We start from the raw sequence: 23,913 nt of genomic DNA, 5'->3' as shown, positions 1-23,913 counted from the left end.
CTCGTCACTGTAGGTTCTATCAACTTCCATGTCGCGCATCTGTGCCCTAAACCCGTTGCAGTGATCGTGCACGTACGGAGTGCTGTCCCTTCCTTAAGTCAACGTATTTATATGCGTCAGTATCAACTGTAAAGTTGGGCCATTCATTTTAATCATTTCTTCCAGGATAAAAGGCACAGCCTCCCTCCCTTCAGGCCCTTCTCTTGTTAGGCTTAAGATCTACCATGGTTGAGAAAGTAAGGTTGCTCTCTGCACGCACTGCAAAATTAGGCAAACCTTCTAAGGATGTGTTTTGTCCAGGTCGGTGTTCTTATTGTGGGTGCTGGGCCAACCGGGCTCGGAGCTGCGACTCGCCTGCAGCAGCATGGCCACAAAGACTGGCTTCTCATCGACGCGGTGGGTCTTTTGCAAGTTTGATTGGCTCTATAGAATTTTGTATAATAGGCTTTTGGAGAACTTAAGATGGTATATCCGTTGTGGGAGCTTGCAAAGTTGCATGATCACCTGTTGCAGGCTCCCGAGGCGGGTGGCTTAGCCTGCACAGACATTACGCCTGAGGGGTTTCTTTTTGATATGGGTGGTCATGTTATCTTTAGCCACTGGAATTACTTCGACGAGTTGCTGGACTCTGCTCTCGGCTCCGGACCCGAAGCTTGGAACACGCTTCAGCGCGTCTCATACGTGTGGATCCGCGACCGCTGGGTTGCGTACCCATTCCAGAACAACATCAGCGCCCTGCCGAAGGATGACCAGGTACGCTCTTCTTCGGGCAGGCAAACCTGTACGGGACAGCCAGCGGGACACCATGCATAACTTCCACCTACATAACTTCCACCTACAATACTCTCCCACGCAGATTAAATGCCTGACCGGGTTGGTGGAGGCTAAGGTTACTAATGCGATTGCTCAAGGACGCCCAAAAAACTTCGATGAGTGGATTCTGCGCGTGATGGGCCCTGGCATCGCTGACCTGTTCATGCGGCCGTACAACTTCAAGGTACGGAAGGCAGTGGCCATGCCTGTCCTAGTAAAGTATCTTTCCTCATCAAATTTCATCACAGTCCGAAATCTCCATCTGCTTCTTGTACGGATTTACCTCTTGCCTTCATTTGGCCTCAGGACACGCGAATTGAATGTGCCATGGCACTGTTGCCCCTGCAGGTGTGGGCGATTCCGACCAGTCTTATGCAGTGCAACTGGCTGGGCGAGCGTGTGGCCACCGTGGATGTGGATCGCGCCATCACGAATGTCATTAACAACAAGGAGGACGCCGGTTGGGGACCTAATGCAGTTTTCCGGTTCCCTACTTCGGGCGGCACCGGGGCGATCTGGAAGGGCGTCGCCAAACTGCTGCCCGAGGAACGCCAGGTAAAATGCGGCGCCCTAGTGTAGCCTGTTGTGGTCTATGGATAGGATTCTTACAAGTAGGCGTGCTATGATGATCGGATGTGGTTCCCTTGTTTTCTTTGCAAATTACGCGAGCTCAGCATTCGTGACTGTACCTGCTCACCCTGATGGTACGTTTCTCAATGTAATAAATTGATCGTCTCGATTTTCAATACCCACAGCGCTACGGCCAGAAAGTGGTGTCCATTGACAAGGACGCTAAGGTGCTAACGCTGGAGAACGGGCACCAGTACCAGTACGACGCGCTGGTGTCCACCATTCCACTGGACCTGACACTGACATGGCTGGGCAAGGAAGAGTGGGCCAGGGGGCTGCAGCATAGCTCCTCTCACATCATCGGCATTGGCATCCGTGGGGAGTGCCCGCATGGAACCAAGTGCTGGCTGTACTTCCCGGAGAGCAACTGCCCGTTCTACCGGTGGGTATTTTTAACGTTTATCGTCTTGAATGGCCAGGACCATCCGATGGCCGGCCTTCCGCAATTTATGTACCAACGTTTTAGTCAGTTTGTTTGCTGACCCGGACTATACTCAATTGGACCGTAATGTGTCAAGACACATGGAGCCATTCAGCCTTCATGGTTGACACTTTTGCCTACTTTGCATGCGATCTCCTTAGGTGCACGGTGTTCTCCAACTACGCGAAGTTGAACTGCCCGGCGGATGACGCAAAGCTGCCTACCCTGTGCCTGGGCGACGGCAGCACGCCAGCCAGCAGCGATCCTAAGGAGGGTCCCTACTGGTCGTTGATGTTTGAGGTTAGCGAATCCAACTACAAGCCGGTCAACCAGGAGCCGGTCACGCTGGGCGGCACGGCGGGCACTTGGTCAGTGGGAAGCGGGTGGGGAGTGCTAAAGAGTATTGCGTTGTGGGGCCGTATCCTAGCAAATCGACTAGCAGTATTGCGGTACTTTGTTCGGAATTTAACTTGTGGGTCGCACCGTCCTGGCAGGTCCGATGTCGTCCGTGACACGCTTATCGGCGCTATCAACACCCAGCTCATGAAGCCAGGTGACGAGGTAGTGTCGCTGTACCACCGCCGAATCGAGCACGGCTATCCCACCCCTTCTTTGGGCCGCGACGAGGTGTTAGAGAAGGCGCTACCCTGGTTGCAGCAGTTCGGGATCTGGAGCCGCGGCCGCTTTGGCAGCTACAAGGTAGGTCACGGCCGTATTGAGAGTTCATGACCTTGCCACAAGGCCCGAAGCCCAAGTCGCAACCAACGTTTGACAACTTGCAACCTTTCGCTCAAGCAAGTATTACCTGAACTTCTCAGTATAACTCAAACGGACATCCCACCCTTGTCGCTCTGATCTGTTCCTGCCGGACGCAGTACGAAGTAGCAAACCAGGACCACAGCCTGATGTTGGGTGTGGAGTGTGTCGACAACATCCTGTACGGCACAAAGGAGCTCACACTTGCGTACCCGGACATTGTGAACGCCAAGAAGAACAGCGAGTTGTTGTACCTCAGGAAGTGAAGCAGGCGGGCTATGTATGTCGTAGCGGCTATGGATGCCGGCTTTGATCAGCTGTCCGTGATTAAGGGTTAACCGGGGCACTAACATGACTAACGTGATTTAGGTTGACAATTTAAGACTGGCTCAACGGATCGGAATATGGTTACCAAGCGCTTGGTAACTATATTCCAAGCGTCGCAGGAGTGTGAGTTTTCAAGCTTGATGTGAGCAGTGTGTTGGTGACCTATGTGTGTGTGTATTCCATGCGATTATAAGGCATTGAAACGTGCCGATTACCTTCTGACGACGACTTGACAAATGAACAGCCAGTTGCTTCTGAACCCTCGCCCTGAATTGCATCTCGTGTTCAATCATTTTAAGTATCATCCTGAGCTTGATTTATATATCCTTAGCTAGTTGGAGTGGTGTTCTTCGAACAGCGGTCGGAATGATGTTCTCCAGACGTGGGCGGACGTGGAGGTAGCTTCTAAGTCGTGAGCCAATCATGGCTATCACCGAATTGGCGGCAAATTGCTGAGTAAGCACGGAGCAACGCACACAAGTAAACAAACTGCTCATTCACCCTTTCCTCCTGGAACATTTCACCTGGCACTGACCCAATTAATCGATATAGTGTGCGCTGAGGACACACCAGAGGCTCAATGCTCAAACCCTCACGAAATGGGGTTGGGTACATGCAATCCGATCCTGGTAAGGGGGTTGAGTGACGGGTGTACTGCGGGCGGGCAAAAACCCACTAGCACCCCCAGATGTGGAAGAATGGCAGGCGATGTTTCAGGACGCGAAACGGAGGGTGTGGCCAGCGTATCCTGGACTGCTGACATTTCTTTCGCACAAACTTCGGAATTCCAGGAATCCCCGCTGTGGAATGGCACTGGTCGAGGCCTTCACTGGCCTTCAAGGTCTCACGGTTGTCAAGCGGCGCTGCCCGCTGTGGACAGGGGACCATTTCTGGCCGTTTTGTCTACAGCGCAGCAGCCACGCAGCAGCCACAGGCGATAAGCAGTCAAAGGATGTGCAGGTGCAACGGCAACCCAGTGTGCTGCCCTACAGCTCATCAATTCCTTACAGCCCTCATGACAAAGCATGTGACATGTTGTACTTGGCCGTACTGGCTAGCAAAAATGTGTTCCCCCACAACAAATATGCAAAAAGGGGCGCACATGGAATCAGAACTTAAAAATTGATATCCTTTTTCACAACAAATCCCTGCGCGCCTTCGGAATCGGTGCCAAACATAACTTCGCCTCGTCCAATTATGACATATTTCTCGCATATCCGGATTGCTAGGAAACTCCACCCAGCCCTCAAACCGCAACCATTCATAGCATAGCCCGTGAGCTCTCCGACTCCGTTAAGCTCCGTCTTTTCCTATCTGGTCAAATATCCTAGGACGCCTACAGACTAGCCAAAGATGAGTTACGCATCGAATCGTCTAAGGTAGTTATACCGCCTTTAGCATATAACAAGCTGTCTAACGCGTTAAGAGTCGTAAGGTATTCACTGCTGGCCACAAAGCCATGCAACTGCGCTAAGCTATGCACATAATATGAATTAGCAAGTCTAGAGCATCAGGAAGCATCTATAGAACGGCAATCGCTTGTGGGGAAACCCTCCTGGAGCAATGACTTTAGTTGCCCGCTGTGTTAAGAAAGAAGTAACTAACTTAGGTTCTCTCTTTCGGCTGCGAGCACTTCCTTACACGTCGTGAAGCCGTCGCTTGGCGTCGGCTAATAGTTGAGCGGGGTGAGCATGGACGGCGGCGACGGATGCAGGAAATTTGCAAAGCAAAGTGTTGTATCAAATGTTTACGGTGAAATTCGTATTAAGCTTGTGGTGTTGCTTATAACTGTTAGCCCTACGACCCTTGCACCCGCACGGACCGGCGGCAGCGATTCTCCTTACCCCAGAACATTCTGCTGAACACCTATGTTCTTCTTCCGGCAAACCTCCAGTGCTAGCGGTTGAATAAGGCGCGAAAGCTTGTCGGCGGCTGCCATGGCTGAACTGCGCGCCCTTCCGCATGCGTGTCTCTTTCCCTGTCGCAGCAAAATGGGCTCTCTCGTCCAGGGCGATGATTTCCAGCACATTCTGCGTCTGCTGAACACGAACGTGGATGGCAAGAACAAGATTATGTACGCTATGACGGCCATCAAGGGTATTGGCCGCCGTTTCTCTAACCTGGTCTGCAAGAAGGCTGAGGTTGACCTGAGGAAGCGCGCCGGTAAGGTTATCCCCCTGTGTGAACCTGAGCATGGAGCGTGTTTATGGGTATGGAACATGGTGACGAGGGCCTTTGTCATTGTGTGCTTTGCGGGGGATATATGTCGGGCTGGGTGTCACTCGTAAGATGACGCTGGACAGCCTAGCATCGATTGCGGTGTCGGTTGTCCCGGATTCAGGAACTGCCGTGGCATATTCTTCTTCCCTGCAGGCGAGTGCTCTGCTGACGAGCTGGAGCGCATGATGGGAATTGTCGCCAACCCTCGCGCTTACAAGATTCCGGATTGGTTCCTGAACAGGCAGAAGGACCACAAGACTGGCCGCTACAGCCAGGTTAGTGACGAGGCGGATGCGATGCCGCCTCATGGCGGCATCGCTGGCGCTGGAAGCTCAGGGAGGGCGGGGTTTCAAATATGCCAATTTTAATTGGGTTCCCCAATGCCGGAAATTTTGGAAAAAAAACTATGCCATGGTCCCCGTCCTGTGTCAGTAGGCATTCACGTAGGCTTGTGTATAAAGCGGTTATCTACATTGCGGTTATTGGAGCGTTTCCTAAACGAACCCTGGGACTGAAGGGAGGGCTAAGTAGCCAGTCGCGGCGACTCGTGTCCGCAAGCATGGGGCAAGTCGCTGATCACAAGGATTAGGCCGAGTTTTGAAAGCTTCGGACAGAAGTGTGCAGTGGACCGGTGTTGTCCAGTTATCAGCAGATAGGGCCTATTATCAACACATTAGTGGTCACCACATAGTAGGGCTGTGTGGCCAGGTAGAGGGTTACGGTTTCCCAGTAGATCCGGGGTGTTGACTGGATTGATTAATGGGCTTGATGTAGCTCATCCTTGCTTTTGAGCATGCGTCACATGCTGCTGCGATGATGAACTCCTATCCCTGTACTTGCGTCGTGCAGTAATAAGGATACGTGCATGTGTGATTATGCATAGGTTACAGTGGGGTTCACACTATGACGTCGTTGCTTCTGTCCCTCACTTGTAGCTGACCTCATCCGGCCTGGACACGGCCCTGCGTGATGACCTGGAGCGCCTGAAGAAGATCCGCAACCACCGCGGTCTGCGCCACTACTGGGGCCTGCGCGTGCGCGGTCAGCACACGAAGACGACTGGTCGTGCGGGCAAGACCGTGGGTGTGGCCAAGAAGAAGTAATGTGTCATCTTGGTGGTGGTTTCTGTTAGCTTCTGGGAGCGCGGATGATGCACGCCGGCGTTTGTGCGACTGCTTGTCGTTGGGTTCAAATACTGTAACGGGCCGTGAAGTCCATTGCCTTGAAAGTCAAGTACGGTTTCGGGAGAAGCATCCTTCGGTCAGGTATTATGCAAAAAGCATGGCTAATGCCTGTCCAAATGGAGATAATCATGCTTCTAATCAGGCTGCGGTCGAACGGGCTGGTGAATAAACACAGACCAAAAAGCCCAAGAATGGCACAAACGGTTGGTCGAATTAACAATAGTCCTAATCCTCAGCTCGCAAGACAGCGCACAAATTCTAGCCTACAACCGAGCTAGGGGCGAAATGTGGGATGGGAGAATGGACGCGGCCTGGGTAGCCCGTGGCGTAGCTCCGCCTCCGACCTGGGTGCACCCACTTCCCTGACGTGCACCGGTGCGCTGACTCTCCTCGTACGAAAAGACCTGTTTGGCACGTGACTTAATTGCTTAACTCGGCGTGCTAAGATGCCACCGGGACACCCTTCGGTGCTAGACTACGCAGCAGACGAGAAATCGAAGCAAGAAGCGTGCGCGAGCTAAGAGGTAACCGAATTCTCCAAATTGCGCCTGAGGGACCTACGCCCGCTTGAAAAAAATAATTTTTTGGGACGGGTCCAAAATTTCCGCGTACATCTAAGCTGTGTTCTGAGGGTCCGACGACCCCTAGATTTCATTTGACATTGCATCGTAGCTGCCGAGTTAGTGCTGTCACTCGTAACAGAGGTACGGATACTGCATCATTTGTTTTCAATGCTTTCATCAGAGAAAGCTGCAGGAGTGTACGCAACAGTCCAAAGGTTACAAAGAATGTCCGACGAAACACACACCTGGCCACCCGGCCTGCAAAACGGCCATGTTAGCCGGGTGGCCAGGTGAGCTGACGACCACCCATCACGTGGAGATGTAGATGGTACACAGACTGACCTGCAAAGCGAAACATAAGGTACTGTCTTATGAGATGCGTGACAGCGTGACGCATAGCTTACAAGGCAAAGCACTGCCAACTAACCCCACAGTCAATTTTGCCCGTGAAAACTTACAGCCATTGGGCCCGTCATTAATTACAACCCGGAAGCCTTCTCCCAAGTTCTCTGCAGGTCCACAAGGAACGTGTCGGTTTTTTCAGTGCGGTACCAAGTGCACTACAAGGTGAGTAAGGACGTACAGTACACATCATAACGTGCCACAGCTCCCACTGCCGAAAGAGCCTTCCCAGCGCAATTGATGGACGCTGAACCATACACTGACCCTTCATGGCCACCAGCTGCGCCACATACAGAAGATGACCAAGCAGCGCCTTGTGACCCTCCGTGGCCTTGCTTAGGCGCGTAAGACCGGACCGCTTTTTTGGAATTACCAGAAAATGGACTGGTGCCTGCGGGCTGCATGCACAACTCCTCCATGAGAGAATTATCTCGACAACTGATGCCGGAAAAAACCTGCCCGCAATGTCGACATACCTGATATCCCTAAATGCCAGTGCCTCGTCGTCCTCATAGATCACATTGGCGGGAATTTCTTTAGAGACGATCTTGTCGAAGATAGTAAGTGGCTCCGTGTCGGCAAGACTGCAATTGCAGGAAACATGAATTGGCGTAACTGAATCTTTCTACCACTGGAGATTAGCGTTTTGATGCGTATAACTCACTGGGCTGCAGCTTTTGCAGCAGCCTCCTCCGCGCTCGCCATCGCGCGTACCGCCCTTCCTGGGACGGTCACCGCAGGACGTCGCAAGGCAACGCGATACGCAATTGCACTACTCCGTAATACACTCAATGCCATTCAGCTATAAGGTATGTAGCGATACGCACATACAAGTACATTGATGCGGACAGTGATGCCGTGCAAACCACCAATCATCAGCGACTAAGAGTCACTGCACGACAGTGTTCATAGCTCACCGCTAGTCAAACCTAGAAGCTAGGAATGCATATAGCTGAATTTGTGCAATATTGATTTGTCCGCAAGCATACGGAGACGACCCACGGAAATTCCGTAGGCGCGAGCCAGAAACCAGCTAAAATGCAAGGCGTGAGGCAGATTCCGCCAGCCCTAGCTGCGCGTCATCAAATCGCCTGCCTGGCTGGCGGCACGAAAACCCTGCACCTGGCGCAGCGTTCCAGCTGTCCGAGGCTTTCATGTTCGACTCCAGCAGACCCCGGCTTGCAGCCGTTATTTTCTCCATGCCGCCGACCCATCACGATGGCCCTTTCCTGCCTAGGGAGTTCCGCTGCCATAGAGAGCTCCCCGACAGCGGACCCGCCATCTGAGCCACTATCTGCCGGCCTGGTGTTCGGGCTGGGTGCCCTGGGGAGCTGGGACGAGGCGGCCGTCGGTTCACCCGTGGTGAGCATCTCATAAGGCCCCAGCCACCACGTGAGCCAAATTTTGCAGGGAGAAAGGTTATATATTATCGTTATGGTACGGTTGTACTTATCTTGCCGTCGGCATGTACCTGCACGGCTGTACACGTGCACGTTGCAGCTGGAGCATAGAAGGGGGAGGGGGATGTCCCTCATCTGTGCGGGGGATGTCCGACTGCCAGGCGGTTTCACGCACTGCGTTGTGTTTTGGAGGTAGCGGATGGTCCGTTACCGTCAGTTATCCACTGGGATCATCTGCTGGGGCGCACGCAGCGCGTCCGCGTTGCATACCGTCCGGGCGTGGTGGGTGATCGGCGGCCCTGTACAAACGGAAACAGCCATCTGAAGCAGCCTGGCTTATTCGGGGTCGAGGTTAATAAGTATTTCTTACACCTGGTAGTGCAAGCAGATGCGAGATAGCTAATGACCACAAAATGGGTGGGGACTTGTGGGGTATGTGGGCGCGTGTGGGGGGAATTCTGGGACCGTTACCGCCACCGCTGCCCCTGCGTCTGATGCTGGTTCTCTTACCGCCACCGCGGCCTTGCTGCCTCGGACTGTGCCAGGTGCGATGCTACGTGGGGGATAACGAGCAGCGCTGGTTCATGTGGTACAGCGGCCGCCGCTCTGATTCGCCAGCAGCCGCCGGGGTGGATGTGCTGGCGCCCTCATCTGGCAGCATCGGTGGGTGGGTGGCTGAGCACGGATTCGGGAGCAGACTTGCCTGGGGAGGGGCCTGACATAGTGGTGGTGGTGGTGGTGGTGAGTGGAAGCGGAGGATCGTCCCCGGGCAGGCGAGTCCAGGATGGATGGTTGAAACTGTCAGGCCTGCACCCGGCGCCGTACTGTCAACTGGCCTTGCACACAACCAATCACTCGCAGTCCCGCGCACCCCCAGCTAGCGTCCTACACTCCTAAGCAAGATTGCGGTACGCAGGCTTGCCATCGCACCTTGGACGGCATCTGCTGCATCTCACACCTGTGGTTGCATTGCAGGCGTCGCCGTGTCGCGCGATGGAATTCGTTGGTCTCGGGGCTATGACATAATCGAGGGTGCCCGAGGCTCCGACGCCGCGGGAGATGTGGGCACCATCATGGGTCCCAACGGGGATTGGTGGACCTTCGACACGTGCCACCTAGCTCCAGCGGACGTGCAGGTAGAGCAGCGCAGGGCAGGGCAGGGCAGGGTGCTTTGTAGGGGTGCTCGGTACACCAGGGTCCCGCCGAACCTTGGACCGCACCGGTGGCCAGCGACCCACGTGATGGGACTTAGCGACCGCTGCACTACTTAAGCCAAAGTCGGGTCTTGAACCGTCTGTCACACCGTTAGCCAACCCGACTTAACAGCAAGCTGCCCCGTGCCTCAGACCTGTTATCCGGGGTTCACAGTCCGCCCACTCGCTGCATGGCCACTTCCCGGCTTACCTTCCCCGCCGCCACGACACCGCCACCCGGCTGCCGGCTCAAACTAACATGTGTAAAAGTACATCCCTATTTATCCTATCTTGCAATCCATGGCGGAGCGACCCATGGGTCACATCCATCACATCACATCGCATCGCAGGTGCTCTCCAACAGCTCCGTCAGCAGCGGAGTGGGCGTTTATTGGATGTTCTACTCTGGAGGGGACTTTGAGCCGGTGATGCTCCCGGAGGGCTTTCCGAGCAGCGGGGAGCGGCGGCCCGTGGAGGGACTGCGGCTGCGGCCGGGACTGGCCATGAGCCAGGTTGGTTCAGGGTGCTGAGGCTAGTGGGCAGGGGCAGGGGATGTAGGTGGGATTGGCAGTGTTCGCGTGAGGCCATCCGATTCGCATCTGAGTCTTGCCTTGTTGTTCAATATGATGTACACCTACCCACTGCCCCTCGTCCTGCTTCCCCACCGCCGCTGGGGTAGGTCACGGATGTGGCACTTGAGGTGTGAAGGTCACCATGTCGCAGACAATGCCAGTACCGCATGGCCACTGGCTTTGCCAGCACTTCTCGTCCCTTCCTTATCCCCCGTTCGACCCTAGCAACCTGCCTACGGTACTCTTGATTCTTGCCTTTGCTGAGGGTGACCCGCCACAGCCGCTGTCCCGCGCTGCTCCCATGCATCCACCTGTTCGGCCACTCCCTCCCGAGTTGCCTTCCCTCCTCCTTACTTTTGCCATCCTTAGCCTTTAATCCTCCGCTCACTGATCTATCTCCCTTCCTGAAAAGCGAGTGCGCATGGGGGCATTTCGGGATCCGGGTCGTGCTGTCCGTGTCTGTCCGCTGCCCGCCACCGGTGGTGTGTGTGTTGGCGGTCCCTCGGTCCCCCGGCAGGATGGCCGCAACTGGGCCCGCATAGAGGCGGACCACCACACGGGGGCGCTGTTCGAAGTGGGGACCGCGCAGGGAGAGGCGGCGCTGCTCTTCAACGGCAGCATGCAGGTGGGCGGAGGGGCGGGGAGAAGGGTGTCGTGTGGTGTGGTGTGGCTGCAGGGGGCCACCTGCAGGCCTGAGCTCACCGGCGAGGGGGCCAGGAGGAGGGGAAGGAGGACACCTGATGCCTGTAAAGGCGGCCAGGCTCTTGGCTTGGTATGTAACCGTGGTAGGTTCCCTGAACCCGGGGACCCAAGGGGCTTCACGACACCGCCGCCGCCACTGCCACGACACCGCCGCCGCTTGGATACCTCACCCTTGTGCCGCTCATCCTCCCGGGCCTCAGCCATGTACGCCGTCGACATTTCCATCATTTGTCGTTCCGATTCTGTGACCACGTACGGCAGGTGCTCGCGGTGGGGCCACGCGACATGCGCATGTACTACACCGCATACGACACCTCCCGCCGGCGCTTCGTGGTCGCACTCGCCACGTCACCCGACGGCTTCAAGTGGACCCAGAAGGGCGTCGTATTTGATCCCGCTGCGATTGGCGGCGCCGCAGCCGTATCGGACGACGAGGACGGCGGCGCCGCCTCATTCGACGCATTGGGCCCTGCTGCGCTCAGTGTCGTACGTGACATCGACAACCGCCAATTCTTGATGTACTATGAGGCTGTTGCAACCGATAACCGTCGCAGTATTGGCCTGGCGGTTTCCAAGGACGGCACATCTTGGAGGCGCTACCCGGCAGCAGTCCTGGAGCCCGCCACGGAGCCCAGCCCCTCCGGGAGCGACCCGTGGGACGGTGGCGACGTAGGCAGTCCCTGCGCCGTGTCCATGTCAGCAGGACGGTGGCGGTTGTACTACGGCGGAAGGAAGCAGAGCGGGCAAGGTGCGTTACAGTACCAGCAAAGAGGAAGTGTGTCCGTGTTAAGGTTGAATGAATGGTTGAATGGGCCCCTTGATGCGCCGGGGGGGTTGTAGACTGTGGAATGCGGGAATTGGCCAACTTAGGTGGGGTGAGTGGAGGAGATTGCCGGGAAGTGTCCTTGATTGCCGTCAGAGTCAATAACCCAAGACGGAGTTCACTACCATCAACACCATAATTGTCATAGTAGTGTGACCACGGGAACATGAATTGCCGCGATGGCACCAAGTCGGCCGATGAACTAACTGGCGACGACCAGGGCCAGGGATCTATCGCCGGACATGTAAGGCGGCGATCTTTCAGGCCCCGCCCGGGGATTGGTAACATTGGCTTGTCAAGGGATCTGTATGTATGTCCGTTGGCCACCGGCGTATACCTGCAATGGGCCAGATAGACAGCGTGGCCGCGCGCATATGGCAGTGTACGCATGCTCAGTGGCTCGATCTCTCCGTGGCGCAATTTCCCCCTTCCCCCATACCGCAATAACACCACACGCAGACACACATGTAACGGCTCAACAGGTTAAAGCACGGGCGGTGTTGCAGTTACGTCTTCCTCTACCTCTCATGCTTGGTGCCTAATGCTTGGTGTCCCTGCTTCGCTGCCCCCAGGGCCCTGGCAGGGCATCGGCTTGGCGCTCAGCTTGGAGAGCGGACCAACCTTCGAGGGGGTGCCCGTGCAGTACAAACGCCGGGCGGCTAAGCCCCAACCCGCCACTTAGCCCCCCTTTCAGGGTAGCGGCTCTTCTGCTGGTTATATTGCGGTGATGGTGGTCATGGTGGTGGTGGTGGTAATAGGGGTGGTGTGCTCTAGGATGGGGCGACAGTCGGTTATGATGGGCCTGAAAGGGGCCGCGATGGGTCCTCACCCGCTGTACGGGATGCCCGCGGTGCAGTACTGTACAATGGACGGGTTCCGACCGCTTTTATTAAAGTTTTTGCCCCCTTGGGTAATTCATTAGTGGCCAAGTGATTACTGTATGTGAGGGTTTTCATAGGTAACCACAATTTATTTCCGGGGCCTGTTCCCCCCGAACCCCTCTCTGGTGCCGTCCCTCCACACGCACTCCTGTGCCCCGGCGCCGCGGCGCTGCGGATTCCTTAGCTGCACGTTGGGCACATTCCTAACGGCGGCCCAAACTGGCCCGAGAACAACTTTTACGCGCGACCAAATCCGCCGTAGCCGGCCCACATTTCGTACGGTATTGCGCATGGCAGCGTTGCTCCCTGCAACGGTCGTACGACAAGGAGAACACAAATTAATAATAATCCATGTAGTATATGTTGAATTGCTACAGAGTGGGAGGCTTCCAAGATTGAACACATTGTCATTTCTACGATTTATCATATCATACAGCACCATCCACCAATACCACACTGTACTACGCCATACGAACTGGAAGTCCAAGGCGGCGGATCCAGCCTTCTTGGATCCCTCCCCATTCATTCACCCGAACATCCGCAGAGACAGAGGGTTCAGCAAGCGCCACCAATCCAGCGTGCGAAACTCGATCCATCAACTGTGATCTCAACTCCACATCTGTAGCAGCCGGTACACAGTACGGTGCTATAAATACGCGCAGAGCGCGACCGCCAGCAACTCGAGAGACCTTTTCAGCGGTCAGCTGCTACAACATCTCAACAGCTAGCCTTAATCTCACGATCCCGACACTGTCGGGGGTCTCCCCAGGAATCGAACCTAGGACCATAAACTGTATGAGACAGTAGTGTCGGCCAGACCAGATAGTATATGTGACATGCTGAAAGGAAAAATCTAATAACAGCGTCATCTCCCGCCCATCGCCAGAGAAGTGAGAGCTGTTGCACGCACATCTCAAGATACAGTCATCGCCACTGTATAAGTGGAGTGGAAATTTCAACCTCACAAAAATGCTAACAGGCAAGACGAAAGTGGCTGACCGCAAAAGGGTCGAGTCGCCGACGAAAAACAAGTTCTGCGGTTGGAAGTTCTGTGTCATGTCACCACCTTCAACCTGACCAAAAAGCCCCAAGGCCCATCCTTGCCGCACGACCACGCTGCAGACTGCGCAGACCGGACAGACGTGATAGATAGATAGAACGAAGTGACGCCCGAAATGACTGTACCCGTACCGACACAAGGATGTATTGATTGAGGCACACCATCAACAAACCAATTAACTCGCAAAAAAAATTCCAATTTGCTCTCAGCCTTGTGTACAACCCGGGGTAGATATCTCTCAATCATTTCACTTCTCCCCAACCATGCAACCTTACCGATGCGTGCATCACGCGTTACGCACGAGGACCAAGCACAAGACGAAGAGGCACGGCTGCCCCCTACATGCATTATGTGCATGCAGGAGGCAATCAGTTACTGGGGGATCTTGCTCTCTGCCGTGAGGAAGCAAGCACGGGCGGAAGACTCGTCGCAACACTCCCTCTCAATTGTACGCAGCTCAGTACCCGATTTCGCACTGATACGGTTCCTTCTTAACCTCACATCAGCTGTCAGGTGGATGTGCACTTCCTGTGCCATCCATGGCTACTCCAGGGAACGACCCTAAAGACCTCCCACCTACCGACCGACTCAGCAGCGCAAACCTCTCAAATACTTGCTACTCCTACACGCCCCGAGACAACACACAACCTTCCTCGACAAGTCAACGAGCAATGCCACGAAATAATAATTCAACCGAACACATTCTTTCATTCGCACACAATGAAACTACGTCACCCAGAAAAACGAGGTCACCCTTCCGACTCGTACGGTCGTACTGCACCGTGTACTACACTGAAAGGTATCAATCCAGAATCGGCAGTCAAGTCCGTGTCGCCGTTCGTTGCTGACTGCTAACAACACCTGATTACTGGAAGCTGGTTTGTTGCTATATCGCAGCTACTACCATGCTCGGCGCCATTATATCCCTCATGGCCTTCCCAAGTCCCGGCAAGCTGCCAGACCACAACTGGCACAACGCTCTCCTCCCAGCGGCTCAAGCTCATCCCTCCGCCCTCTGATCTGGACAGGCAGCTGCATTCCAAGGAGCCTGCCTGCCTGCCAACATTCGACCTCATGAAGCAACAGCTGCAGATGTACCAGCAGCTGCAGATGACATACATTGTTGTGTCATCAGCAGAACAGCCCAGGTACGACGGTTCTGTTCGATGTAGCGGAGGGCTTGGAGGGAGAGGGCGGTCCTAGCCGCACCTGGACGTGTCCCGCCCGGCTGCAGCACCCCGCGGGGTGTGGGCTCCAATGGTCAATTTGGACGGCGGCTGGGGAAAGCTGCCAGAGACCCCTGGTGGATGTGTCGTAGGCATGTGCCCGAGTGCCGGTGTGCTGGTTACAGCAGCTGCAGATGGAGCAATAGCCGCAGCTGTACCAGCAGCTGCATCTCTAATAGAACAGGCAGATGCCGAGGCAGCTATGTCCGGCCTCAACCATCCGAGCGACCTGCCCTTTCAACCACGGGCAAGGACCATGCATTCCTTGAGCTTTCTTCCCAAGCCAGCAGGCAGCCCCATCCCTAGCCATCAACAGCAGCGCCCGCCCTGGCGGAGGGCTTTCATGGCGGTTGCCGCTATGGTGAAGCCGCACTTGCTGCCGTGACGCAATCCGCTGCCGTTGCAGTTGCCGCCACCATCGGTGGCCGCACCATAAAAGTCAGCTCACAGTGTCCCGGCAATCCAGACACGGCGCTGTAGTAATAATGAAGACGCTGGAACCCATGGCGCGTGTACCACTCCTCGTTGCGCCTGCCACATGCGGCCAGGAAGGCTGCCCGGCGGTTCATGTCGGCATCGTGTAAGATGGCGTCCAACAGGCGGCGACCCAGGCCTCCGCCAACGCGTCCAGGAACCACGCCGATAAAGTCGATGTTTATGAACGCGCCATATTTATTGTATGTGTCCATGAGGAGCTTGTACCTGCGATGATGAAAGCGGGATGCCATGAATAGACTGTAGCGGCGCCTTGGTTGCGGGGTTAAAGGCCAGGAAGGAAGGCACAAAGGAAGGCTCCGAGAGGGAAACCAATTAAGGCACCAATGTTGAGGCGTCCGGAGACACCCAGGTGAGCCCCATAGCGGCAGGGTTGCTCAATGGCTCGGAATAAGGAAAACCATTGACGTGAGGTCCAATTGACCTCTTAACATTTACGGAGGCCCACTTACCAGAGGTCGCCACACGCTTCCCAATCCGCTTCCAACTCGGGGCGGACCATGGCATCAGTCCGGGGTATGCTGAAGGGCTGGCCTGGGCGCCATGTGTATGCAAGCGCAGCAGCAAAGGGTTGGGTTTCACCGCTCATCAGCACGTAAAGCGGCCTGTTGTCCGCAGGCTGCGACAGCAATATCTCCTCGGCCATGGTCCGCCAGAAGCTGAGCCCGCGTGATGCCGGGTCCGCCAAGTACAATGCGGTGCAGGGCTGGGAAACAAATGCCTCGGCGATGACATCCAAACTTCGACGGACAGCCTCGGTGGGTTTATCGCTGCTGGCTCCCAATCGCTCCACCTTATCTAGCGTGCTTAGATCAACCATCTGGCTAATAGATGAAACCATGATCGACCGACCTCCGCACGAGCGAGTCCGCACCCCTGGCCGTGCACCGCCAGCCGCTAGACTAGCTGCACGGTGCATGAGGCCGTAACACATTGAATACAAACATATTAATGGTGCCCATGTTTGCAAAGTTATCTTTCTTGGCAATCAACCGTCAGATTCAATTGCGACAGTTTCGGGGCTGTTTCGGGAGGCCACTTGTGACAGGCAACTCGCAAGTTACAATTCTTTTTCAACGTAACTTTAGCAGGCTTTTAAATTCTTCAGCCGTAATGGCTGAAGGTGCTGCTGCCGACATGGCTGCGCTCAGTGTGGGACAATCGCCTGTTGCGGAGAAGATGCCATATTACAAGAAGCGCGTTGAAGTGTTCGAGCAGTTCTATGCGCGTGAAGTGGCCAAGTTAGAGGCTGCTAAGGCCGCCAACGCGCAAATTAAAGTGATTATGCCCGATGGCAAGGAGCGGTCCGCTGTTAAGGGAGTCGCCACGCCAATGGATATTGCTAAGGAAATTTCTGCTAGCTTGGCAAAAAAAGTCGTTGTTGCGGAAGTTGATGGCCAGCCATGGGACCTGCTTCGCCCTCTAGAGGGCGACTGCGCGCTCAAGCTCTTCAGCTTCGACGACGCTGAGGGACGCGACGTGAGTAACCCTTGCAATCCAGTGGGCCTGGCAATTGTTACTGAAGAAACCTCCCGATTGCTGGGTCGTCCCAGACCCGCTTGGGCAGGTGGCGGCTTCCCGGGTGTATAGGACCTGTGCTCCAATCCCTCAGTCTCACCACATGTATTCGTGGTACGACGGGGCCTCCAGGGCATGCATTATGGCCCTTGCCGTGCGCTGTAACCTCCTGACGTGTTCTCGACCCACCGTACTGCGCGTCGGGCCGTGTGGTGGCGGATCCTTCTGATGGTTTGCATGGTCCTCCAATGCGTCACCATTAAATAAGGCTATCCTTTACCCTCCTTTTGAACGTGCCGGCAATGTCCCTGTACCCAGGCCTTCTGGCACAGCTCCGCGCACGTGCTGGGTCAGGTCTTGGAGCTGGAGTTTGGGGTGGACCTGACAATCGGCCCTGCACTGGATGAGGGCTTCTACTACGACTGTTACATGGGCAACCGTACTCTCGCAGAAGGGGACAAGTCGCGGATTGAGAAGCGCTATGAGGCGGTGGGTGCGAGGAAGGTTGCCAATTTACCATGCGATGGGGTGGGGTGGTGTTGGGGTTCCGACATGAAGCGGAAGTAGCGTCCCTTGTGCACTGTGGGTGCTTTTGTATGCGTGTGCATGTTTATGCGATGCGGCTTCAGGGTCGACTAGTTCCTGAACCGCAAATGAAGGTCTGGCCACCCGGGTCGCGAGGATTTGGGAGCGTTGGCGGGAGGGGGTCAGTGGGCACGGGTTTGTATATCCGCTGCTCGGGGCTGGCGCTTGGACACTAGCGCTCTCTGGGCAACTGCACATCGTATCTTGGAGAGAAAGGAGGTGGCCTGAACTCATAATACAGCCGCCACGGACATGCGGAGAGGTGGAGAGGGTCGCGCTTGAAAAGTGACGTGTACCTACTGGTGTAGGCCCAGACGCAACATGGCGATCTGCTGCGACCGCTGACAATGGCAGGCAGTGCCGAATCTGCAGGCGATTTGTCTTTTTCCGCAACGGACAGGGAGTCGGATTCGGCGTCGGTTGGAGCGTGCCACATGCCTTAGCATCTACCAGTCGGCTTCCATGGGTGTCCATAACAGCCTCATAATCTGGCATGTCGGGTCCAGGATTTAAGTTTTGACCACCAGTCTAATGAGGGTCGTTATAAAAAGCCACTGAAATTAGCTAGGGCTACTTTCCATGCCGAGGACTAATGGGCAAGGCAAACGCCACAACCTGAAAGGGTGCAACAGGCATTATCAGCGGACAGAAAATGCATGTCGATTACGTTCAAGCTGGGCAGCTGAGTGTATAGCAGGGCGGACGGGCAGCTGGCATTTCGTTCTTGTTCCAGCCTCTCAGATCGCCTGATGACCTATCCGCCCATGCCATGTGCGGAATCGAAGGCATGGAGGGCTTGTTTTTACAATGGAGGGGTCACCCTGCAAGCTGGTGTTTGCGCTGCTGACTGCTGTTTGCGTTACCCTGCCTTGCCTTCTGTTGTGGTGGTGATGATAATGTGCCCCCGTGCAGGCGGTCAAGGAGAGCCAGAAGTTCCAGCGCGTGGTGGTGTCCCGCGACGAGGCGCTGTCCATGTTCCAGGAGAACAAATTCAAGGTGCGCGGGCTGTAGGAGGCCTTCCTGTTACAGGCGGTGGGTTGGATTCCCTGTCCAAGTGAGGAAGTGGAGCCAGTCCCTCCCTCAGCTCACCGTATCCACCACCGCGCCACCGGGTGGTGTTCCTGCTAGCACCTGTCCTCGCCCCCAAGTAGTGCCGGCGCCCGCAGCTTCACGGCATCCTGTGTTCGTGTGCGCCATGCCCAGCCTCACCTGGCGCTGGGCTCACCTCTCGTTAAGCTGCTGATACTTATGCAGCTACTAGCTGCAGCTTATGCAGTAGCGGCAGTCCTCGATACCGCCGCGACAAAAAAACTTATAGTAACGTAACGCGCTGTCCTGATGACCTGATGATGTTCTGTTACGCAGATAGAAATTATCCAGGGCCTCCCTGCGGACGCCACTATCACCGTCTACCGGGTGGGGCCCATGGTGGACCTGTGCTCGGGGCCTCACCTGCCCTCGACGTCCTACCTCAAGGCCGCCGCCGTGACGTCCATGTCGCGAGCCTTCTGGCGCGGTGACGTCAAGCGGGAGCCGCTGCAGCGCGTGTACGGCATCACGTTTCCGGAGCCTAAGCTACTAAAGGAATACCAACACCGTATTGAGGAGGTGGGGGCTGATTTTGATTGTTTCAGAAAGGGAAAGGCTTCTGGGCCGATTGCACAAATTAGGATACTGATATAGGATTGGACATCATACAGCACTATACATCATTACCACACTGCACTGCGCCATACGAACTGGGAGTCCAAGGCGGTTGATTCTGCCTCCTAAAGTCCCTCCTCACCATGTCACCCGAGCATCCGTAGAGACAGAGGGTTCGGCGATCACGCCACCAGTCCAGCATTGTGCGAATCTCGGTCCATGGACTGTGAACTCCAGTCCACATCTCAGCAGAAAGCCATAATCTCAGCTCCAAACAATCTCGGGGGTTTCGCAGGCATCGAACCAGAACCTTAAACCGTAGAGTCTCCAGACCAGACTGATGTGGCAGGATCCACAACGCAACTCAACGACCTGCTTTTGCATCCTACTCACGATGCCTTCCCATTCCTCACCCGCCATCCGCCGCTGCTTGACTTGCTCATATGACTGCCGCCTTCATCGCCGCTCCATGTCTGTCACAGGCGAAAAAACGCGATCACCGCGTGCTGGGTGTGCAGCAGGAGCTGTTCTTCTTCCACCCTCTGTCGCCTGGCAGCTGCTTCTTCCTGCCGCACGGCGCGCGTATTTACAACACGCTGATGAGCTTCATCCGGTGAGACACATTCTGGCCGGCTGGGGAGGCGGCGCGGGAGTAACGCGCTCGAGGCTTAAGGCTGGAGCTCCCGTTTCGCACCTAGCTTTGGGCTTGGGAAAACAACGGGCCGTTGTCCTGTATGTGGGTCCGTTGGTGAACATGTTTCCTTGGTGCCTAAATGTGCTTGCTGGGACATTTTTAGTTGTCAATCAGTTGTCGGCGTTGTAGGGTTTAGCTAGGTCCTTGCCTGGGGCTCTTATGACCATTTATACTTTTTTCACATTTCCCAAGTTCACTGCCTCAATGACAGAGGTTTGGTGCGATATGACATTGGGAAGAATGCATGCAGACATGCTGCCGGTTCCATGCCCGCGATCACCCCTCCGCACGATGCAGCGAGAAATATTGGAAGTACGAGTACGAGGAGGTCATCACGCCTAATATTTACAATTTCGACCTGTGGAGGACCTCCGGTCACGCAGACCACTACCGGGAAAACATGTTTGCGTTTGAGATTGAGAAGGCGGAGTACGGTCTCAAGCCCATGAACTGCCCAGGTACATCCGTGCATCCGTACGCCCATGGGCAGCTCTGGTGCGCGGCTCCTGTCCAGGCCCTACGCGTGTTCGTCGTATGTAACAACGCCAACGATATGTGTGGCGTTGTTACATACAATGATTCAACGCTATGTGTCGCCATCGCGCGATCCGCTCGGGTGTCCTCATCCTCCCCAGAACTCCTCACCTTTGGTGTCCTCAATTGCTGCAAAGGCCGGATGCGATAACTTGCCCTTGTGGCGTCGGATTAAATGCGGCAAGGAAGGGTTCTGGACTGGTGTATTGGGGCATGTGGGGGAGGTGTCGCGCCATCCGTGAGGGGGTGTTTCATGGCCCTGCAGTTTTGCGGTTGCGTGGTGTGAAGTTGCTCCTCAATTTGTTCCGTGCCGAGCTGCAGCTTCTACCGTCCTGGTGTTCTCGTGCCACCCTGAAGTCTTCCCGTGGCTTGGTGCCCCTTGCTCCCCTTCGTACCCTGCTTGAAACGTCTAATGAGTTGGGTTCATGTGGTCGCACTTGCCAGCGTTATTTGTGTGCTCGACTTGGAGCCCTTCCGCCCTTCCCGCCTATCCACAGGCCACTGCCTCATGTTCGCCAACCGCACCCGTTCCTACCGTGAGCTGCCCCTACGGCTGGCGGACTTTGGCGTGCTGCACCGCAACGAGTTCAGTGGAGCGCTGCAGGGCCTCACGCGAGTACGCCGCTTCCAGCAAGACGACGCGCACATCTTCTGCAGGCCAGACCAGGCGGGTGGCTGCGGATGGGGCCCGTGTCATGCTGTGTGTTATCAAAGTCGGTGTAGGTGACCGGACAAAAATGGCACGATACCATACTTTACCATACCATGAGCGTGTGTGTGTGCGCTTCTATTTGGCCGGTAGAGGTTTACTGGAAGGATGGTCGTCCTTTGCTTTGTCGCTAACCGGGCTTTCCTTGACTGCTGCTATTGGCAAAGACTATCCCCAGCTCCCAACTCTCTACCTTGGCCCACATGCTTTCCATTTGCCAAACTGTTACCACCCGCGACAACACAGGTCATGAGTGAGGTGCAGGGCTTCCTCAAGCTGCTGGGTGAGGTGTACGACGTGTTTGGTCTGGACTACACCATGGCCCTGTCCACCCGCCCGGAGGGGTACCTGGGCGACATCGAGCTGTGGAACCGCGCGGAGACCGCCCTCACAGAGGCACTCAACTCCACGGGCAGGTGCGCGGCGAACAGAGGCCCTGGGGCGGTGCGCCCGCAGGGGTGTCTGCGTGGCTGGCGGTGTGCTGTGTGTGTGGTGTGTGCTCTCATGTTTTGTACCTTTTTGCACCTGTGGTGAACTCGGAGGCGCTCAAGTCCAGACGAGAACGTCAATGCATTGTATCATTCACACCTGGAGGACTTGCTGGATGACACATGTGACCTGTTTTTCGTCCTCTGCAACCCGCACCAGCAACCCTCGCAGTTACACTCGTCGGCAAATGTTACTTTGACAATTTTTTTACCTGCACTCTGGACCCTGGATTGAGGGGGCGCCTTCGTCCTTCACAACCCCTGATTCTTGCAGGGAGTGGGTGCTCAACCCGGGCGATGGGGCCTTCTATGGACCGAAGATCGACATCACGGTGTACGATGCGCTGCGCCGCAAGTTCCAGTGCGCTACTGTGCAGCTCGACTTCCAGCTGCCTATCCGGTAAGTGTGGCCAGCGAAAGGGGATGAGGGGTTGGAGAGGGAAAGAGGGATAGGCAGGGTTGCGGATACTGCCCCGAAACGTGCAGCAGAGTGGGGGGGAAACGCGTCAAAGTGGGCACCACGCATTAGCGAACCATGGCATGCAACTGCAATCTGGTTCCCACGCACCGCATGCAATGACGAGTCGCGTGCTCCGCATCGCTCCGTGGACCTGCTCTCCGGACCCCGTGATTCCCCCGGGCCACGTTTTTTGCCACTTGCAACAACCACCTTCCCCGTCTCGCCCCGCCACTGTCTGCATCAGGTTCGGCCTGGAGTACGCCTCCGAGAGCGGCACCCTGGAGCGGCCAGTCATCGTGCACCGCGCTGTACTGGGAAGCGTGGAGCGTATGTTCGCCATTCTCACGGAGCACTTCGCGGGCAAATGGCCTTTCTGGCTTAACCCACGCCAGGTACGTGTGTGGGGGCTTGGGAGGGGCGATCGAGGACAGGACATGGTTGCTCAGGTGTAAAAATTGTCATATGGGCAGTGCAGGCTGTTGCGCGTATGGGGCGTTTTTCCGTGAGCTGGATGATGGAGGAGAGTATGGGGGGCTACCTAACCCGAGTTTAGAGTCGGTCACAAGAATGGAGTGCCGCCGCTGCTCACCCTTCGCGCCTGTGCCTCGAAGGTGATGGTGGTGCCCATCAGCGAGAACAGTTCCCAGTACGCCTTTGATGTGCGCCGAGAGTTACGGGCCGCTGGGCTGCACGTCGACGTGGATGCCAGCGACCGCAAAATGCAGAAGAAGGTGCGCGGATCCCGGTGGCGGTCCGGCCGGTGCTGTCTGTGTTCTCCTATGTCGGCGGAGGCTGTTATTCTGGGTCTCCGGGCTTGTGGGCTGTGATGGGAAGCTGGGACAGCCGGGGCTGTAACCTGGACTAAACACGTGGCGGTTTTTTTTGTGCAGGTCCGCGAGGCTCAGCTGGCCCAATACAACTATATTCTGGTGGTGGGTGAGGCGGAGAAGGCAGAGCAGACTGTGAACGTGCGCACTCGCGACAATGTTGTGCACGGCATGTTCAAGCTGGAGGATGTGAGGACGCTCATGGTGGAGGAGCGGGACAGTCGCTCAAAGGAGAGCACGCTCAGCGGCAAGGGGCAGAAGTCAGCAGCGGATGGGGGCGCCCCGACGGAAGACGCGTGAAGGACGGCTTCTGCTCGCTGGTTGGGGTCGAGGAGCTATTGTCATTTGCGCGTAGGGCTCGCAAGGTTCGCGCTGGCATTTATGACGGCTTCGGGCCTGCGGCTCCTGGGCATGAGTGGTTGCTGCAAAGGAGGACATCCAGCGGCCTAGGGAAGCGTATCTGGCCTTGTGGATGGAAACCACGAAGAGAAGGCTGGCGAACACGAATAAGGCCGGTTGGTTGGACAGTAGGCGTACGAATTATTTCATGTTAAGCCAATGCGATACGGGGTGGAGCGTTTTTGGAGGTAGTGACGCGGCATTCCACTGGATGGGGAGTCGATCTCGGTGTTGGCAGGCTGTTCCAGGCTGGGCCCGCAGGCTCAGAGAAAAAAGTGTTTCTCCAGGTTCACAAGGATCTTTTGCCTTGGCAAGGGGTTGGTTTAGGTCCAGGCAGTGATTCTTACGATGATGACCATCATCAGATGGCGGCCGCGCGGCCTCGTG

General features: G+C 55.9%; 6 protein-coding genes across 6 annotated transcripts; 4 read left to right on the top strand and 2 right to left on the bottom strand.

Annotated features, from left to right (window-relative positions):
* The first annotated feature begins 154 nt into the window (after positions 1 to 154).
* VOLCADRAFT_78892 (uncharacterized protein) lies at positions 155 to 3,446 on the top strand. Its single transcript, XM_002946178.1, has 9 exons — positions 155 to 236; positions 301 to 396; positions 514 to 753; positions 857 to 997; positions 1,162 to 1,368; positions 1,569 to 1,825; positions 2,026 to 2,232; positions 2,359 to 2,563; positions 2,740 to 3,446. Exons 1-9 carry the CDS (start codon positions 225 to 227, stop codon positions 2,884 to 2,886), a joined length of 1,512 nt encoding a protein of 503 aa, XP_002946224.1. The 5' UTR covers positions 155 to 224; the 3' UTR covers positions 2,887 to 3,446.
* A 1,115-nt stretch (positions 3,447 to 4,561) lies between these two features.
* Positions 4,562 to 6,392, top strand: rps18 (component of cytosolic 80S ribosome and 40S small subunit). Its single transcript, XM_002946177.1, has 4 exons — positions 4,562 to 4,632; positions 4,935 to 5,110; positions 5,321 to 5,442; positions 6,103 to 6,392. Exons 2-4 carry the CDS (start codon positions 4,939 to 4,941, stop codon positions 6,268 to 6,270), a joined length of 462 nt encoding a protein of 153 aa, XP_002946223.1. The 5' UTR covers positions 4,562 to 4,632; positions 4,935 to 4,938; the 3' UTR covers positions 6,271 to 6,392.
* A 722-nt stretch (positions 6,393 to 7,114) lies between these two features.
* On the bottom strand, positions 7,115 to 8,114 carry VOLCADRAFT_102824 (uncharacterized protein; the record flags this gene model as incomplete). The annotated part of the gene is made up of 6 exons (XM_002945827.1): positions 7,115 to 7,164; positions 7,215 to 7,256; positions 7,373 to 7,423; positions 7,581 to 7,714; positions 7,793 to 7,900; positions 7,981 to 8,114. Coding segments are annotated over 6 exons (519 nt in total), but the record flags the coding sequence as incomplete, so codon positions are not given.
* Positions 8,115 to 8,534: 420 nt separating this feature from the next.
* Positions 8,535 to 12,688, top strand: VOLCADRAFT_86273 (uncharacterized protein; the record flags this gene model as incomplete). The annotated part of the gene is made up of 8 exons (XM_002946176.1): positions 8,535 to 8,678; positions 9,262 to 9,379; positions 9,692 to 9,852; positions 10,260 to 10,421; positions 10,589 to 10,609; positions 10,999 to 11,106; positions 11,445 to 11,931; positions 12,579 to 12,688. The coding sequence occupies 8 exons, from the start codon at positions 8,535 to 8,537 to the stop codon at positions 12,686 to 12,688; spliced, it is 1,311 nt and encodes a 436-aa protein (XP_002946222.1).
* Positions 12,689 to 15,078: 2,390 nt separating this feature from the next.
* VOLCADRAFT_86272 (uncharacterized protein) lies at positions 15,079 to 16,602 on the bottom strand (the record flags this gene model as incomplete). Its single annotated transcript, XM_002945826.1, has 4 exons — positions 15,079 to 15,106; positions 15,157 to 15,301; positions 15,622 to 15,875; positions 16,121 to 16,602. 4 exons carry the CDS (start codon positions 16,600 to 16,602, stop codon positions 15,079 to 15,081), a joined length of 909 nt encoding a protein of 302 aa, XP_002945872.1.
* Positions 16,603 to 16,757: 155 nt separating this feature from the next.
* On the top strand, positions 16,758 to 23,893 carry VOLCADRAFT_102823 (uncharacterized protein). The gene is made up of 12 exons (XM_002946175.1): positions 16,758 to 17,147; positions 17,505 to 17,675; positions 18,684 to 18,767; positions 19,137 to 19,379; positions 19,898 to 20,028; positions 20,407 to 20,567; positions 21,141 to 21,259; positions 21,599 to 21,768; positions 22,115 to 22,240; positions 22,545 to 22,692; positions 22,912 to 23,031; positions 23,191 to 23,893. The coding sequence occupies exons 1-12, from the start codon at positions 16,782 to 16,784 to the stop codon at positions 23,425 to 23,427; spliced, it is 2,076 nt and encodes a 691-aa protein (XP_002946221.1). The 5' UTR covers positions 16,758 to 16,781; the 3' UTR covers positions 23,428 to 23,893.
* Positions 23,894 to 23,913: the final 20 nt, after the last annotated feature.

The sequence above is a fragment of the Volvox carteri genome, assembly GCF_000143455.1.
Source record: "Volvox carteri f. nagariensis unplaced genomic scaffold VOLCAscaffold_1, whole genome shotgun sequence".
In the NCBI taxonomy this organism is placed as follows: Eukaryota; Viridiplantae; Chlorophyta; class Chlorophyceae; order Chlamydomonadales; family Volvocaceae; genus Volvox; species Volvox carteri.
Note: the sequence above shows the minus strand (reverse complement) of the source record. Positions and strands in the feature narration are given on the sequence as shown.